The sequence below is a fragment of the Pelobates fuscus genome, chromosome 2, assembly GCF_036172605.1.
Source record: "Pelobates fuscus isolate aPelFus1 chromosome 2, aPelFus1.pri, whole genome shotgun sequence".
NCBI lineage: Eukaryota > Metazoa > Chordata > Amphibia > Anura > Pelobatidae > Pelobates > Pelobates fuscus.
Genome location: NC_086318.1, coordinates 84,465,509 through 84,485,843, shown reverse-complemented (window position 1 = coordinate 84,485,843; position 20,335 = coordinate 84,465,509). Strand labels below are relative to the sequence as shown.

At 37.7% G+C, this 20,335-nt stretch overlaps 1 protein-coding gene across 3 annotated transcripts in view; it reads right to left on the bottom strand.

The window, feature by feature from the left end:
* The window catches only part of ARHGEF4 (Rho guanine nucleotide exchange factor 4), a 176,740-nt gene that overhangs the window by 58,953 nt on the left and 97,452 nt on the right, over positions 1-20,335 (bottom strand). For 2 of the 3 annotated variants that reach the window (XM_063442358.1, XM_063442359.1), the window contains exons 3-4: positions 18,043-18,348; positions 9,347-9,476 (exon numbers count right to left, since the gene is read on the bottom strand). In XM_063442358.1, the coding sequence (XP_063298428.1) occupies positions 9,347-9,476; positions 18,043-18,348 (436 nt within the window). Of the gene's footprint in view, positions 1-6,240; positions 6,542-9,346; positions 9,477-18,042; positions 18,349-20,335 lie in introns of those variants that run through there. The other variant, XM_063442360.1, reaches the window with a different exon arrangement.

Here is a 20,335-nt window from a genome sequence, read left to right as displayed (position 1 = left end):
ACAATTCCAGTTTGTGACACCATGGATGTAACCACATTTACTATTATCTACCCACATTAATCACTAATGAGCCATGGTCGCAGCCAAAAAGGAGTTACTGGCACTTTTAACACACCTTTATAACAATTAACCAGTGCCCCAATTACTAAGTGACCCAACACGCAGAGTGTAAATAATAATAGAAGTAAACGTATACCAGTCCTAAGAGTGGCTGGGCTTTACATTTGATAGACAGAGAATAGTCACGGACAAGAATAGCTGAGATTAAATAACTAGAAATACACAGAGAATACAACACGCTATTGGGAACCACAACAGGGTAATGACCCAAGCTCTAGAAGCCTTTTTATATTATGCCCCCAAATGGTCGAATTAGATTGTTTTGGTATTCCGTAACATAATCAATGTCTTGACGTCGACGTGCATGCACTACGTCATAAAAAGGGCTGGAGCTACAGCAGGCAACGTCTGAACTGCTAAGGAGAGAGGGAAGACCATGAGGACGTTCCCCCTCCACATGGAGAACGTCTCCAGGCTGTGTCCCAGCCTGGGCAACAATTACAGGTACCCTGACAACCAGTTCTCCAAAATAATTGTGTGTAAAAGAAAAAGACCTGCAGCGATGTAGAATTTGTTGCCGCTTTATAAATACCGTACTAATAGTCAGTCATTTTTTAGGGCCCTTAAACATTTAAGTTGCATGCTCATTTCATCTTTTCATATCTCTCCCTTTATGTTTGTTCTCACACATTTTTGTTTTGTTTTGCCCTTTGTATCCCTCCCTTCTTCTCCCCCTCCCCCTTTGTTGTATTTGTGCTGTTTTTGTAGTTGCTATTACAGATTGTTTATCCTCCATTTTTGTGCCTCTCTTCTTCTTTTGTGTTTTTCTTACCGCTGTGATTTGTAGCCATGTCAATGGCAACTGCAACCCGTTGAATGCAGCAGTGCTGTAAGCACAGCAACAGTCTATAGAGTTTATTAAAAAAAACATACAAAGCAATTATCATGTAAATAAAGATGTTAATGATGATTGCTCATAATGTTGCACTATGCTATAGAACTGGCGCACCTTGTGCTAAATGCAGAGGAATTAACAGTAACATTCTATTGGTTACCATGGGAACTCTGGAAATACTTAGCATTCTGTCGTAGAATTGCCCTTCAAGCATATGGTCCAATGAGCCAGAGATGATTTTAATCACAATGTGCTTAAATCTAACTAACTTTGTAGATAGTGTTGGAGCAACATTTCGGTTAATATGGAATTCACATGGAGTGCTGATACAAGAAGGTACTCTCTAATTGTATGGTCTATGTCAGGTGTCTCAAAGTCAGTTTACCTGGGGGCCACTTGCCTATATGTAGTATGGCCAGGTTCTCTTTGGTGCTGTGATGTGTGCACCAGCCAGCTTCACCACAAAAGGTCTGGTGCACAACTGCCGAATACTGAAGCTTTCTAATGAGATAGGCAGGAGCACAACAATTGCTCCTCAGCCTGGCTGCCACAATCACAAAACTAAAAACAGTCACAGCCCTGGTGCGCACTAAATTATCAGCAATCCTGGCCATGGAGAAATTTGCCTGAGACTCAGAAATACCTCTCTATTCTGGGATAGGTAGCTGTGGGCAACATTAACATATCTAGGGGGCAGGAAATTGCTCCAGGGGCGTAACTTTGCGACCACTGGTCAAGGCCAGGGAAAATTAACAGAGCAACCTCAATATTCCATTGTAATCAAGCACTTCCTTACAAATCAGGTTTTACTGTCACAGCCCACTCAATTCTGAGTTTAGGCATACAGGACCTGAAAGTGAAAGTTCTGAAACCCAACTGCCGAACACACTCTCCATCCACACAGTATCAGGCATAAAGCCTCCCTCCTAGTCCAGACGGCAGGAAATAATTGGGTCACAAGAAAATTGTATTAAAAACAAATAACAAAGTAGTAAAAAGCAAGTCACATATTGAGAGGATGTATTTATATGGATAATAGTAGGGAATAAGGAAAATAATTATTGGAACACTTGGAGGAATAGAGTGAGGTACATGAAAGGAGAAACCTGATGTTATAGGTAATGGAGGAAAAAAAAAGTAGGTAACACCACAGAAGGTTTCCAGAGGATAACAGTGGGTCAGGAGGAGATCAGGGCCAAGGGGGTAAATATGGCAAGAGCAATAAGGACAGAGGTGTGTAAAGAGAATTAAAGGAACACTATAGGGTCAGGAACACAAACATGTATTCCTGACCCTATAGTGTTAAAGCCCCCACCTAGCCCCCCTGGACCAAACTTGCCCCTCTAAATATAGGACAATCTTACATTTTTTGCAGTCTATTGCTGGCTCTGTCCCTGATCTGCCTGCTTGGCTGACATCATCAGAAGTGGTAGTCTGAGCCAATCACAATGCTTTCCAATAGGATTGGCTGAACTTGTCAAGGAGGCAGTTCAGGGGCAGAGCAAGCACATGTCAGACACAGTTCTTGTCAATCAGCATCCCCTCATAGAGATGCATTGAATGAGGAAAGTTCAGTGTCTCAATGCAGAGGGTGGATACAGTGAATGCAGCACTTCCCCAGTAAGCACCTCTAGTAGTCATCTGAAGAGTGGCCATTGGAGGTATCCCTAGGCTGTAATATAAACACTGCATTTTCTCTGAAAAGACAGTGTTTACAGCTAAAAGCCTGAAGGAAATGATTATTCTAACCAGAACAAATACAATACGCGGCAGTTGCTCTAATGACTATAGGGTCCCTTTAAAGCGGAAGAAGAAAGTAGCAGTGTGGTTAGAGATGGTAGAGTAATCAGACTGTAAGAAACACAGAAAGAATATGAAGACACAGGTTGGGGAATATGTTGACAGCAGGGGACATATTTGAGAGGAATGAGAGGGGGCAACACGAGTGGGGAAGGACAGTGATGGGAAAGGAAATCAAAGACACAGATTGATGAGAAACAGAAAGATAGATATGTGGGAATAGAGGATAAGGGGGGAACAGACTAGATGACGATATACAGGGGATTGACATTGGTTAAAACAAGGAAAAACACTGAAGAACACAGCAAGGAAAAATGTAAAGGAGAGGGGTCCAGGAAAAAAAATAAAAATAATACTGAAGGTCAAGAGAAGGGAGGCAGAGAAAAACATTTGAGAGGAAAAGAGATATAGAGAAGCATGAAAAGGCAACAAAAACTAGTAAAGACTAGCAAAGATCAATTAGCTAAGGAAATGGGGAGAAGACCAGTGGGATTGGTAAGACCAGTGGGATTGGTAAGACCAGTGGGATTGGTAAAACACTTGGCAAACTAGAGTTAGCCTAGGGTCTCAGAGGTAAGATATTAGCAACAGGACACAATGAATTAAAAATGTCTAGACATGTGATTTTTAATGATCCATAAACATCTCGATATATTTCTGTGATTTTGAAATGCTCCTTCTCACTCTTAAAATAAAAATCATTCTAGAGACTTCCTTAGCAATGCATCACCCAATACTGAAATCATTATTTAGATACACGTACATTCTGAAAAAGCATCTGTCCATTTTTATGTCATCACACAATTCCGGCTACTGTCTGCCCACATCTCAAGGAGGTTGCTGGAAGTCATTAGAAGCAGTGTTTGATAAATAAGATGTGACACTGTGATTCTAGTACAAAAATAGCAAACCTTCCACAACGTCATACTTATTCAACCAAAATATATCCGATTTGTGTATTTTGGAGCAATAAAAATTGGATTAGTCTTTATGCATAACCACCTCCGCCTAGTCACAGTGCATTGCAAGGACACTGGGACGATAACTGCTTCTAAGGATGTATTAATAAAGATCTTTCTTTCTGTGCGGCTTTAATCAGTCATCATGTATACCTGTTCAATGAAGGATTCACAAATCCCACGTGAGCACAGGTGGATCTTTAATTAGCACAGGTGATTCATTTAGAAACTGAGAGGCTGATTAATCCACCTGTGCTCAGGTGAGAGGTTTGTTTGATGGAGAATGTCAGTCAATATTATTTACTAAATAAGTGACAGATGCTGTGAGCAAAATTCCCAATGATCCTTGGCCAGCCACCAGGCTTGCTGAGCATCCCCAGAAATCCTCACTATAGCTCATGACAAGTGGCTAAGCGTATCCTAAACTACTGAGAAACTTTATAAAAAATGCCAATTTCTCTTGAACCCATTGAGGGTTAAAAAAAAACCTTTATTTCCTTACCTGATTCCAGGTCGGGGCTCCACCTCCTCAAACATCATCCGATGGGGTGACCTAAAGCATATGTGCATCAAGTGCCTTAGGCCCTCCCCATTATAAAGCATTGACTCAATGCTTTCCTATAGGGATTTCACAAACGCTGGACATCCTCACACAAATCGTGAGGACGTCCAGCGTTTATTAGGAGACCTAGAGTCCGGTATACTCCTGGAAGTGTCTCTAGTGGTTGTCTGGTAGAAAGCCACTAGAGGCTGTCTTAGTACTGCAATTGCCGTTTCTCAAAAACAGCAATGCTTTATATTGCAGGATTAAGAGGGACAGGGACATTGCACCCAGACCATTTAACAATAAACTGAAGTGGTCTACCTGCCTATTGTGTCCCTTTAAATAATAAATAATTGCAAATTGCACAAAACAAAGGTATTTAATACAAACTGCAGGGTTTGGGCGTTAGGAAAATTAGCTAGACGTTCAGATAGAAATAAACAAAATATTCTCTCAAAATTAGGATCCATTTCTAATTCTAAAACCAGTGGCAGCTTGATACTAGGAAAGGGCACCAATATCATGCACTGCTTCTGGTAATCCCACAGGGTAGGCTAGGCTCATTAAATCATCTTTTATTCTTTTTGCCAGAGTAGATTTGTTAAATAGGCAATAAACATGATGACAAGCAGCAATGTGTATTCTAGGGACAGGCAGACATCTCCACTAAATCCTGACAATTCACATTCAGACCAGAAGGGTTCATCTGAAAACACAGCTAACTTGGATATTTTTTCCTTTTCAGCCTAAAAATTTTAACTTCACTTTAAAAACAATTTGAATTCTGGACCATTAACACTTTAGTGTACAGCCCTGAACCTACCAAGTCTGATCACACCATCAAGACAGACACAGTTCGTAACAAAAACCTTAAACAGCAAAAATCAGGAGAGAAAATACAACACAGTTAACACACTCTGATCTAAAAGCAGGAAAATATTACTTGTGTTACGGAAACAAACCACAAGTGTGTATTGGATTTTTCAAGTGGTCTGTTAAATAGAATCTTAAACAAAATTCACAACACTTAAAAAAAGCTAGTCTAATACACATAAACAATATACTTACAATACTGCTTGAGATGGACCGATTGTAAAGCAAAAAGACAGTCTATGAACACGAATGGAATGCCATTCATATTAAAATATTCCGCCCAATAATCTTAACTTTCAAGTTACAATTTACAAAAAAAAAAAATACCCACAAAATATTGAGCCAGAGAAATGAAACTATATGGGGGTGTATTTGCTTAATAATGAATTGTAGTAATAAACCAGTCTATAAAATGCCTATTAGCCCGCGAAGCAGCTACAATTACAGTAGTGACAACTTGCAGACAATTATTATAAGATAAGAAATGTGTCTCATTTCAGTTTAAAATAACAAGTAAAATAAATACAGGGGTGCTTAAATGTAGCATCCCTACTAGAGTGCACACCACTTGATTTACTGCAAGCATGTCCCCAGTACCCCTGCCTAAATATATATATCTATTTTAAGTTTTAACCCTTTGTGGACAAGGCAGATTGATATAACAATAACAATGAAAATGTAGCTCACACTCTGGGTTTTAAAACGCTCACAAAATAAAAGCTCTTTTAAAGCTAAGCAACAAGGAACTGTTAAAACCGATAAATTAAATACTACCTTTTAAATGTTCACACATGCTTACTGCTTATTATATGCAGCAGGATTATATATTCAATAAAAGCAATACAAGTACTAAACACACTAACATTTCTAGATTCTAATCTAGAGGAACTCCCGGGAAGAATTGTACAGCGCTACGGAATGTGGTGGCGCTATATAAATAATAAAATAATAAGGAAAAAAAATCTCAGCAGTTTCTGTGCACATGAAGCCGTTTTTCAGCTCTGTGCAATGCAGTATCTGGGGTGAAATGTGCCTTCTTCAGATATACATTAAATCCCCATCAAGCTGCACGTTCTTATTATATGATGATTAAATCAGCCCTCTCTTACCAGAGGCAGATTGCAGACTTTCCAAGCTCCAGTATCTAGACAGCATCCCTCTCATTCCAGCACCACCCCAGCCAACGTAGCTACTGCTGTCAGAATCCGATCCAGATGAAAGCCCCGAGCTCCCACAGCTGCTGTGGGCATTCATGGCATCACTGGGGCTCTGCTGAGTCCTCATCCGGGCACACAGACTGGAGAGCTGCCTCTTGTTGCTTCTCTCAGGCAGTTGTACCTGGCACTGGAATCTCAGGGCTGAACAGCTAGATCTCTGGGAAGTGCAACCTGACATCATAGGGGGCCTCTAAGGGGACTCCTTCAGACAAAAGGCTATTTATTTCCAGCAGCCTCTCTTCAACATTCCATTCACATGGAACACTGAGTTAGATCAAGGTGCTGCTCACACACTTCTCTGATTTCTTTTAATGGTGTTTGTGGATTTTTAAAGAGATTGACATCATATTATTCTGTGACATGTACTGTGTGTTTATCAATCTCACCATAACTGCTGCCCCAGCATTGGGGTGTCTACATGTCAAATGATTAGTGTTAGGATTCGATTAATGTTTTTATCCAATCCTATGTGGACTTATTCTAACCTTGACTTTAGATAGAAAAAAATAAATATATATATATATATATATATATATATATATATGTCTGTGTGCGTGGGCGCTTGCAGCGTAGAGGCGACAGATTAAAACATGGATTTTGATACTAACAAGAATTCTGCTGTAACCTAGGTGATAGATGACCTAGTGGCAGATGATTTGGCAGTGAACGATGTTAGTGGTACCACTCTTAGTTTTTTATTTATTATAAAAATATGTTTTTTTCATATTTTTAAAAAGAAATATTGCATTAAAATCAGCGGTATACTCCAGTCACGCATGTCCCTTTAAAATTAATCTGTCGTGATAGGTGGGCCCAACAAAAGGCAATGAATATATCAATTATCAAAGTAACAACTTGTATATTTAATAAAATATTTTAGATATCAACCTTACTAAGCATGTATGCACCCACGCCACCATGCCCACTGCAATGTGGGTTGTAACACCCACAACTGGTTTACTGGACATCTCATCCACAGTCTATAGTGTCCTTAAGCAGGGATATCCTCCCCCATGACACCGATATGTTGACTGAAAAGACATATTAGTCACTCCGGCCATTACTATACTCCGATAGCTGGAATATGCTTTAACATAGAGATAAATTGTGTTCGAAATAAATTAAACAGCTGAATCAATAGTATGCGATATTATCTGATATGATGTAAAGCTAAAATAATGCAATACATGTACAAACACATTGTGATAAAAATAACGAGGGATTTTCAGCTTTTTGATAGAATACGCCGTAAATCTTTTAGCTGTACATACTGGCGAATGAATCCCACTTTACAAATGATGTAATGTAAGTCTGGAGACTAAGGGCCATAAAAAAACTTCTTGTCAAGCACATTTGGTACCCGAGCCTATCGCTAGACAGACCTATTAAATAGGATGGTGTTAAGAGATGGATATTTAATGGATGAGATATTGCAGACAGTTTAGCAGAGGAATCCCCACTTTGTTTATCTCTTATTTTCCTCAGATCTATTTAACCCAATAAAGACCAAAATTATATTTTATGGTATTATTATTATACAATTTTATAAAGCGTCAACAAATTCCATAGCGCTGTACAATGGGTGGACTAACAGACATGTATTTGTAACCAGACAAGTTGAACACACAGGAACAGAGGGAGTTCTAGGCACTCAACCTGGCCATTAAGTCCCTGTGCTAGTACAGCATGCCCTGCTTACTTAATATTGGCAGCTTTTTAACGTCCTGGCAATGTAGGAGTGCAGATACAGATTTTTGCAATGTTGAGACATGTCGTGCAGTGGTGGCTAACTTTTAGCACTGCAAGTACTGAGGACTACATTTCCCAAATGCTCTCAATTATTGTCCACTTACTGCTATCTGGAGAGGATTTGCAGCAAATGATATGAATGCAGGAATGAGTAATTGCTTTCTCGTTTAATCCTTTTAAACGCATTGGGCTTGATGCTCTCAGTAGAGTAAGGGTTTACTCTGCTTACTGAATAGCACTTTTCCAAAAGACTTGCATTACAATAAAAGGGCGATCAAGTACAGCCTAGAACAGAGATAGGCAACCTTCGGCACTCCAGATGTTGTGGACTACATCCCCCATAATGCTCTTACACCCATAATGCTGGCAAAGCATCATGGGAGGTGTAGTCCAAAACATCTGGAGTGCTGAAGGTTGCCTATGCCTGGCTTAGAATATCCCTTAATTATATATAACAACAACAACAACAATATAACAACGAGGAAACAAATGAATGACCAATCACTTTTTATGAATTTCAAGATAATTTTAAAAATCAGAGAACCATAGCGTACCTTTAATGAAAGTACAATGTTAAAGGATAGAATATACAATAGATACCTGGATTGTGATACCATAGAAATCATGAAAAAAACAGTAAATAAAAATAATAAACAATGGGGTAAATAAAAAGCAAGATTGTGGGGAAAAAAAAGGTTACTCTAGTACTGTAAAAATAAAAAAAATATAAATAAAAAAATGGGGCAAATAAAAGATAAAATTGTAAAAAAGAGTGATTGCAGTACCATCAAAATTACATTCATTCTAATCACTTCCTCTTTAATGCACAACCCACCGCTGCTGCCTCCTCCTGGAGAAACATTTATAGAATAGAATAAAGACCGTGCATTGATTAAAAAAATAAACTGTCCTGAAATCATTGAACATTCCATGCTTTTCACAGTAAAGATTGGACAGCTCTCATATAACTCTCGCTTTATTTGTATAAATAGAGTTTGTTTGGTTTTTAGTTTTCTTTTTTCTATTGATTACATATAAAATGGAGAATGAGTAAGATGGGGCCGGATGGATAAACTAAGTCACGTTTAATATCAAAGGGGCTTATTCACTAAATACTGGACTAAATTGTGTAAAAAGTGAACTTAAAACCAAACTGCAGAATTTAGGCTCAAATAGCTGATTTGGAGAAATGCTTCATTATAATCACCACTTTTTTTGCAATTAGAACTGTATTAGTTTTATGCAGTACCTGGGTATGTAACACGTCTCACGCAGCCAACAAGATCAAGCCGTGTTGGGGTGCTCTGGGAGAAAGAGTGTATCTTCATGGGAAGCATGCGAAATATCTCAGGAGGCGCAGCAGACATTCTTATTCTAGCCTAAGGAGAAAGAGACCTGTCAAGAACTGTTACAAACACTGCTGATTCTCCCTGACACAAAACTAGAAAAAGTCTCCAGGGAGCCAAGGTGATTGGCAGACAGTGCCATATCAGTAAGGTATAGCAGTTATTTCGCACCTCGGCTGGGGCTGGACTTCCAGGCCTATCACCCTCAAACAATGACGCTGGAATGCAAATATTAATACTGATTTGAAACTGAAACTAATTTAATAAATTCCATAAAATGTGAATAGTGAAAGTGGACCATAACAACACAAGTGGACCGGTTACCCAAAAGAACTTTACATTTAGCATAAATAGCATAAAAACTCTATGATGTGTTAAAGGAACACTATAGGGTCAGAAACACAAATATATATTCCTGACCCTATAGTGTTAAAACCACCATTTAGGTGGCTTCCCCACCCCCCTTTTCCCCTCTTAAACGGTAATAAAATGTACCTTATTACCAGCGCTGCACGGTGTTCTGGTGCTGGCCACACCCCGCCTCCTTGCTGACATCAGAATTTATGATTTTTTGGCTGAAATCGGCAAGGAGGCGGGTGGGACCACCAGCTTGGCTAATCAGCACCTCCTCATAGAGATGTATTGAATTGATGCATCTCTATGAGAAAAAATCAGTGTCTCCATGCAGAGCGTGGAGACGCTGAACAGAAGTGCTGCATACTGTGCAGCATTTCCCCAGGAAGCACCTCTAGTGGCCATCTGACGAGTGGCCACAGGTGGTGTCTCTAGGGGGCAATATAAACACTGAAAAGGCAATGTTTGTATAAAAATGCTGGCTCAGGACATTACACTACATACCTTATCTCATCTTATCTCATCACTATATACCCTATCTGCCAATACTGTCCCTATCCACTACAACAGCCACTATCCTCATACTATGGTCTCTAACCCCCTACTACAGTGCCTATGCTCCCTACTATAGCACATATCCCCCCATAATAGCCACTATCCCTCCTACTATAGCTTCTAACCTCACACTATAATGCATATCCCACCCACTGCAGCCTCTATTTCCCACATTACAGCACATTTCACCCCTTAACACACACACAACAGCCCCTAGCTCCCCCCAAACACACTATACAGCCCCTATTCCTTGCACATATACATTACAACCCTTATACCCCCCTTACACATACAATGCAACATACACTCTGCAGACCCAAGCTTTTTCCCAGACACTACAGCCTATGTCCCCCAAATGCACAATATTGCCCTTATTCCCCCAAACACAACCTTACCCCCTATGCTCAACAACAACTATCTACATACAGACCATATTTACATGCACATACATACTACACAGTAAACAGATCTATCAACACACACAACAGCCTCCCACACTTGCAACACTACAAGCATAATTCCCTTCACACTCGTAACCAAACACATACAGCTTCCTTTGACATACACAACCCCACAAGCAGCATCCCCACACACGTACACCACGCCACAAGCAGCATCCCCACACACGTACACCACGCCACAAGTAGCATCCCCACACATGTACACCACGCCACAAGTAGCATCCCCACACATGTACACCATGCCACAAGTAGCATCCCCACAAATTTACATCACCCCACAAGCAGCATCCCCACACACGTACACCACGCCACAAGCAGCATCCCCACACATGTACACCACCACACAAGCAGCATCCCCACATATATATATAGCGGTGGGGGGAGGGGATGCATCGAGGAAACTGGCAAATCCAGCCCTGGCCATGATAGTGTTATCTTACAATATAAATATAATATCACGTCAGACATTGCAGTTTCAATTCAATACGATTAGTGCATGTCACCCATATAAGTATTATATTACTTAATAGTTCCACCTGGGGGGTAATATACATTTGTATGAAAATAAAACAAGAAAAAAAAAAAGAAGAAAAAAAAGATTTTTAAACCATTGAAAATGATCAATTTATTATTATTATCAAAGTCAGAGTTTTAGTACTTCTAGAAAGATGTAAAGGGAAACTAGCATGGTTATCCTTTGGAAACGTACTTTTAACCTGCTGGTATTTAAGTTCTGAGCTGTGCTGGTGGATGGAATCGTCTTTCTTGCAAACTGGGCAGGTTCCCCTTTAGTGGCACAAGGAAACTCAAATCTGACCCAAGCAGGCACTAACCAAAAGCAAAGTTATTAAATGCTTGCTTTTTTGGCTATATCTCAAATTCATTTTAAAAGTGATTTTAATATTGAACTAACTACACCTAATTGTTCTAGCTCTAAATAACGTGCCGTGAATCTATGACAATCAAACAGATCTGAGCAAAAATGACAACTGCGTATAACCTGCTTTATAGCCACATTAGCTCAGCTCAGTAAAATGCTCTAATAACACAATACACAATTCTATTTGAATATGTATGATAGTTTCCCTTTAAACATTAGATAAACAATAAAATTAGTGTAAAGAAAAAAATGGGTGTTTTTAGTTTGTTATTAATAGGGTTAAAATGGCATAATCCCTAGCAGCGTAGTGCCAGAGTTTATTTATCTGTGTTTGTATTGGTTACAGTGTAAAGGTGACAATTACAGGTTGTCTTCCTTCAAGGGAATTACAATTTACAGAGCTTCAGGTATTGTTACAAATATTTTCAACATGATTTAAATTGTATTTTAATTGGTATTTATGGGGCTATATTGTTTATCACTGCTTGCAGAATAAGTATCTTCTAGATCACAGGTGAGCTCCAGTTATGAAAACACGCCAACAAGCATGTTTTCACTATTTTATATAAAAAAGGAGCAAATAAATCAGTTTTATTATTATGCCAACTTTGGTAGGGTATGTAATAAAATGTTGGGAAATAAAGTTTACCACCATTGCGTTAGATTAAAAATGTGTGTGTTCTTTATCATTGCTACAAACACAGGGTTATTAACTAAAGTTGGAACACAAGGGGAATTCAAAGAGAATTTCAGATTTACGGTAAACATAGCTGAATTGGAAAAAGTATTTTAGTCGTTTATGCTTTCAGTTCGACTACTCTGGCCTTAAAATTGAAATTCACTTTTAATTCGCCCTGAATTCTCACTGTAGTGAATAACCTTGATAGTTAAAGGGCATCCACTATATAGTGTTGATTCTACAGTACTTATACGTTCACACGTGTCATGAATTCCAAAATAAAATCATAAGGATACATAATGAGGAACCATGTATAATGGGAAAATTATCATAAACTACAAAACCAAAGATTTGCCTTTAGTGATTAGAGATATTTTTTTTTCTAAATTTGATATATGGTCTAAGTTTGCAAGTTCTTCCTAAACTCATCAGTCATCAGTCGCTGATAAGGAAGACACTCCTAAGTGCAACTAATTGGTCCTTGTCATTGTGACAATAAGTGAATGTCCAGTTATCCAAAAATAACATAGAGAGGCTGTTTGACCCCATGGAAAAAATAGCTTTTCATAACCATTGATATCTGCTTGTTATATTTTAGATAAGCAACTGTCAACTATAAGCTACTGCATACATATATCATAACCCTTCACCTTGTCTGTCTCTGGGAGCAACATTGGGATTCTATACAGGAAATCATTTTCGGACATGCTCCTGTTACCCTAAAATGTTACTCCAACCCTAAATATTCCCAAACCATAATCATATAGATATATTTTTTTCAATGCTGTGGGTTGTTCGTGTATTGGTCAAGTGATGCTTAGGTTCACTCTTGCCCAGCAAGTATTTATGGAACATGAAGTTCAACTCCTGGCAACAATTCTGTTGATTGGAAAAGGAAAACCTGCTGCCAAAACTGTGAAGAATAAATCTTCAAATACCAACAGTTTACCTTTTTTTATTTGGGTGATAATGTTACCGAGTCAGTGGGGAACTAGGCATGTAGGTGCTGATAACAGTAATTGCTTTGAAAAAGGAAATGCAAACTCAGCATCAGTAAAATTACAGCTGAATGGAGAATAATAATAATCTCTTGATATAATATTTGTTTATTCGACAATCTCTCCATCTCTCCATCTCTCCTTCCTTGGTATTTTATGATGTAAAAAAATTCCAGAGTTTTGAGGAAAAAGTAAGGGAATTTAAATGATATATATAAAAACAGGTTTATAAGGCCTCCATTATGGGCCCAAGAATCCTCTTTCTTAAAAGTGAAGGGGATACCGTATATGGCCGGGGGTCTCAAATGGGATCCATGGGTAACATTGTACAATGAAGACATGATCAGGTTATTAAATTAATACAAATATTGAAATCTGCTATGTTCAATATCAATGATATATTAAACATTAGAACGGTTTCAAATACTATACTGAATGTTCTATAAAATTAATCTCCATCACTATACAGCTCAATTACAGACCATATATTATAATGAGCTTTTTCGACCTAGTAGAATCCTTGGCTGTATTAAAGGACCACTCTAGGCACCCAGACCACTTCAGCTTAATGAAGTGGTCTGGGTGCCTGGTCCAGCTAGGATTAACTCTTTTTTTTATAAACATAGCAGTTTCAGAGAAACTGCTATGTTTATATAAGGGTTAAGCCAGCCTCTAATCCTCTAGTGGCTGTCTCACTGACAGCCGCTAGAGGCGCTTGCGTGATTCTCACTGTGAAAATCACAGTGAGAGCACGCAAGCGTCCATAGGAAAGCATTGTAAATGCTTTCCTTTGAGACCGGCTGAATGCGCGCGTAGCTCTTGCCGCGCATGCACATTCAGACGAAAGGGAGGATCGGAGGCGGAAAGGAGGAGGAGAGCTCCCCGCCCGGCGCTGGAATAAAGGTACGTTTTAACCCTTTCCTCTCCCCAAAACTGGACGGAAGGGGGTCCCTGAGGGTGGGGGCACCCGCAGGGCACTATAGTGCCAGGAAAACGAGTATGTTTTCCTGGCACTATAGTGGTTTTTTAACTTGTGATAAATATTCTGTCTGTGTGAACTTCCATTTGTCTGTCTGTCCAGTTATTGAAGACATATTCTCTAGTCTAAATCTTGCTTCTGTCAAGTAAATAAAAGCCGATAGGTTTCTAGCGCTTGTTGTGTGATGAGGAAGGCAACTCTTTTCCGACCTTGAGTAAAATGTATGCAAGAAAAGTCAAGTAGCTCCTTGCAAAAACCTTTTCTTGCATAGTGCAATCATGTAACTGCCCACCAAGGAGAAGGCTGTAAATTTCAGAATGAGTGACATCTCCCTTGGGATTTTGGGATACGACAGCTACACTGAAATTTACTAAATTTACAGAATGTGAACGTTCACATCTTCACAGCTTCAAAGCAAAAACCCATCACCGCATTAGCAGACTATTGTAATAGTTCATCTCTGTAATAAGATGGAACTTTTAGAAGTTATAAAGGCAGAAAATATGTTCCAGTGCTAAAATGGAACAGTGAAATTTCGCAAACAGTTCATTTTGTTGCTTATTTTCATTTTATGTTATTGGGTACACATTGGGTTATTGGAGCACAGTGCAGACTCAAATACCATAATATATAGCTATTGTATACATGGACATAAATAGTTACAAACAATGCAATAATACCTAAAATAAACACACCGCGGGTCTGCACCATTTAATTGTACGGAAGATCTGGAAGAGAATAAATATATATATATACAGTGCTCTCCATTAATTTTGTCAGCCTTGGTAAATATGAGCAAAGAAGGCTTTTTTTAAATCTTGTAATCTCTTCTTGAAAAGAGATTCAAAAATACTCTGCACTCATGGATATCAAATAATTACAAACACAACACAACACAGGTTTCTGCAAAAAAAAAATCTTTGTTAAATATATGTGTGGCACAATTATTGGCATCCAATTAGTCAACACTTTGTGTTACCTCTCTTTGTCAAGATAACATCTTAGTCTTCTTCTCAAATAATAACCGACGAGGTTGGAGATAACATGGCAAGTAATCTGAGACCATTCCTCCATACAAAATCTCTCCAGATCCTTAAAATTTTGAGGTGAACGCTGGTGAACTCTCCTCTCCAGTTTACCACGCAGGTTTTCTATGGGGTTTAAGTCAAAGGACTGGAATGACCATGGCAAGACCTTGATTTTGTGGTCCGTAAACCATTTTTTAGTTGATTTTGATGTATGCGTTGGATCATTGTCCTGCGGAAAGATTCAACTACAGTCCATTGTAAGCTTTCTGGCAGAGGCAGTCAGGTATTCATTTAATATCTGTTGATATTTGAGGAAGTCCATGATACCATGTATCCTAGCAAAATGTTCAGGTACTCCAGCAGAAAAATAGCCCCAAAACATTAAAGAGCCACGACCATTTTTAACCGTGGGCATGAGGTACTTTTCCATATGACTACCTCTCTGTGCGCCAAACCCACCTCTGTTGTTTATTGCCAAAAAGCCCTATTTTGGTTTCGTCTGACCTTAGAGCACGATATTTGAAGTTCCAGTAGTGTACGGCAAACTGAAGACACTTGAGTTTGAATTTCGATGATGGTAGAGGCTTTTTTCTTTAAACCCTTCTAAAGAACTTGTTGTGAAGTAGCTGATGATGGATTGTAGTTTCTGACCCCAAGATACAACTTACTTCTGCAATTCTCCAGCTTTGATCCTTGAAGATTTGTGGCCGCTCGAACCATCCTCTTCACAGTCTGTTAAGAAAATATCTCCTCTTCCAGGTTGGTTCATAACATTTTCAATTGACTGGAACTTCTTCATTATTACCCTGATGGTGGAAATGGGCATTTTCAATGCCTTTGCTATTTTCTTATAGCCAGTGAGCAGCCTTTTGCCACACATCACATCCTTGGTCTTTCTAATTGTGATAAATGACTATGCGAATTTGGCCTATGTGCTACCTTATATTAATAGCTTATGGTTGAACAATTTCCTTTTCCTAGTCGCCCATGTGTACAAATTTTTTTTAAATCTCAATGAAAATATACTTCAAATATATTTTTCTCATATGAATTCATGGGGATGCAAATAATTGTCTCACACATATATTTACCAAATATTTTTATTTTGTTTGGATAAAGCGGTGTTGTGTTTGGAATTTTTTGCTATCCATGACAGCAGAGTATTTTTGTGTATTTTTTTAACAAACGTTTAAAATTTTAAAAAACAAAGACAATTTTTACAGAGTTGGCCAATACTAGTGGAGGGCACTGCATTTAATATATATAGATAGTTACCAGATCCATTATGTTTTCAGGGACACATATAATTGTGTCATATTTTTAAAAACTACGAAAAGCCTTATCCCGCAGTATGTATATTTTGCAGCATTTTTCATTGCCTAATTACTTAATCTTGTACACCTTCTTCTGAATTCTACATACTACAGGGCAACCCTTTTCATGTGCAGCCCATCAATATGTATATGTGATATGAGTCCCTGAAAACATGGTGAATCTGGTAACCCTATATATGCATGTAAATGTAAATGTATGTATGTATGCATACATATGGGTTTATAGACCTTACAAAATCAATCTCTGGGTTGCACGGCTGATCAATGTTTTAAAATATATTACACAATGTTCAAAATGTTTTAAAGACATATAACAGCTTAGATAGTATGTGGCATTGTGGATTATAAGTGTCAATGCTGTTTTTACATACTAGGAAATTCTAGACTTCAACAGTAGATGTACCTTTCAATGCTTTAAATGTTTTGGAATACGTAAATATGAATGGACAAAACTGAATAAACTAAGGGTAGTCCCTACAAAAACAGGAGAGAATTTCAAGCAGCCAGTATGACTTATGGACAATGTAAATTTTTATGTAAATGTTGGTATGGAACTCTTTAGAAATCCTTATTTATGTACGTGTACTTTTAAAAAAGGAAAATAAGGCGTATTCCTATAGAAAATATATTCAAAGAATTATCTGGACATAATGATAATTTAAACGTTTCGTGTCGCTGAGGCAGTTTTCATGACATCATGAAATTTTTTTTACATGTTTTTTAACCTTTGTGATTAAAAGACACTGTTAAAACTTGCATATTCACCAAGCAGTGATAAAACTTAAACTGGATCCGTCAACATAAAAAAAAAACCTTGTGCATTACTCACAAAGTCATAAAAAACTGTCTACATATGTTAACTGCCTTATTGTATTTCCCAGAATGCACCAAACCTTCTCTTCCTAATCTGTTGCTTACTTTGCATATTGTTAAATTTCTAAGGTGTGCAAAACTAACAAAAGATATGCAGAATCCATTCTTGGTTTTTTTTTGTATTTTTTTAACTGGAATAATGTCATTTAAATCTTTTTCACTACAGACCGATTATGTGGATATATTAAAAATTTCTTTAAAAACATCCGAACAGTTTAAAAAAAAATATGTAGACAGTTTTTAAAATTTTGTGGATGAATGAAAAGATTTCCTTTAAGTGACATCTGCTTTAATGCTACGAGAACCGATGGCATGCCAAACATTCCGTGTTAAAAAGGATAACCTGATAGCACATGCAAAGTTTAGTTTAAGGAAAAGCAAGAGTGAAGAAAATGGCAAATGTGAAATTTGCCGGAAAAGGAAAGAGACAGACAGACGAGCAAGGCTGACTTGCTTACTGTTAACTGGTTTGCCATGAGGATCTGTGCTTGTGTTGTCTTGTCTGCTTTCTCTAGTGTCCATTTTCGACTCCTTTCATTTACCCATAGGGCATCACAGCTGAAGCTCCTGAACAACGTTTTCACTGTTTTTTGCTCTGAGTCCTTCGGGTTTCCAATTGAAGTCATAAGTGGTAATGTCAAGTTTTTATTGTCACCGCAATTGTTAGCAGAAGCCAATAAGTCAGAGGATTTCCTCTTGAGAAGCAGGGCAATTTTCTCCCTTGGAATCTTTGTTGGTGTTGTTTGATTTTGTTGTCTATTTTCCTGTTTTATCAGCATTAGGGGAAATGTGATACGAGATAGCTGAAATTCACCTACTGAGATTACACAGCAACATTGCTAATAAAAAATGTTACCAATGGAATTTAGAAAGTGTTGGTGGTTTAGAAAATACGTAGAAGCAACATGAACTACTGCTAATAATTCTTTGTATTGCAACAATGGGCGTTTATTATTTTTGTAGTGTTGAAGAGAATGGAACTACAGGCAGTTTATTGTAACAATAAAATGCCGAATGTGCACTGTAGAAGTTCCACATAAATTGTTATTTCATCAAAATTTGAATGCAAATATTATATATATATATATATATATTAATGAATGTATGTAATTATATAATTTTTTTTATAGGTTATTTCAAATATTCATTAAGTGTTACGTAAATATTTGATTCCAATTTTTGGCAGAGGTACTTAATATGGCATTTTGTGGTAATGTGTCCATGTTACACTCTGTGCCTTTGGGCCATCGGGGATTGGAGGAACAAAGCATGTAGATACATTTATTATTTATTATAAAACAATAAAAAGCATATAATGTAAGTGCACGTATGCCATATAAAGAAACCCAAACTAAAACGATTAGATTTCTGCTGCAACCACTCAGAGTAAATAATTAAAAAATACCAATATTCAGCAATATCCACTCTTCCACTAGCAATAGCCACAGATGATGGGACACATAAAAGAGAAACAGGACAAGTAATATACATGGGGTTATGTCTAAAAAGAGTTTTTTGTCTGGTTTTATGCCACGTTTTTGGAACATTTCCCAGTTATACCTATTTATTCACAGTTTTGAACCATCATTGCCTCTTTGTTCCTTTTTCCATCAATTATTTATAGTTTTTTATATATATATACCTATGTACAAGCGGTCTTCGTTTTACGACCTACCTGTTTTACAATGGCTCGCACTTATGACCAGGAGAAAGTGCGAGTCGTCATGGGGATTCCGTGCTCTGGTGGAAAACTTCCCCGAACATAGATTTGAGGGATTCCCTGCTCCAGTGCACATGTCTATGTTCGGGGAATAGCACTTAAAGGGGTTCTATAGGGTTGGGAATACAAATCTGTATTCCCAACTAGGTGACTATAGTGTCCCTTTGGAGTGTCTTTCACTTTGCAGATTTTTCTTTTGAATTAATACTTTTCTGTCCTATTTTTCTCCTTTATTTAAAAAGAAATTCACCTTAGTTTTTCAGTTATACGTAAGAATAAGCAGGGACTATGTTTTCTTATGGAAATCAAAATCTTTGGAAATTTTGACAATGGGCGGAGTCTGAGGATCATTCTATTTCAGGTGCTAATTTACCCACAGTCTAAAGAATCCTACAGAATGACAAACTGATGAGAACAAAATGGAGATGCCCCGGTATTAGGATCCAACACATGGAAAAAAAAGATTATAATTATGAATTAAGATAAATGGCAAAGAGGGACTAAAGTCATTAAGTTACAAGGGGCATAATTAAAGGAAAACTTTAAAAAAAATGGTACCGCTGCTTTAACATGCTCTCACGGTGTGAGTGAGATTCAGGTCTACACATATGAACGTGGTGCTTGTATACAGGTTACACTATGTATTGTTTGTTCTGTTTGTTTTTGCAACAAAGTGAATACTGCTGAATATAGGTATTTTTTATTACTTAAATATCACTTTTTTAGTTTATCATCTTATAAGGGGTTAATTTTTGGTTAATGACAATTGATGAAATGAATACACACAGATACATTTTGCAATATCACTTGTTTTTATATTATTTTTTTGTTAATAAAAGCACATTATGTCAACTCATATATATTAACATATATTTTTATATTATAAACACTATCCATAAAAATTTATTTATTTAGCCCTGAAGATTTAAGTGGTAAAATCTGACAGGCTTTTCCCTGAGATTCTAGTTGAACCATTGCAGCTATATTCTGCCATCTAGTGGAATAATTAAAATAATATCATTAAAAATTTG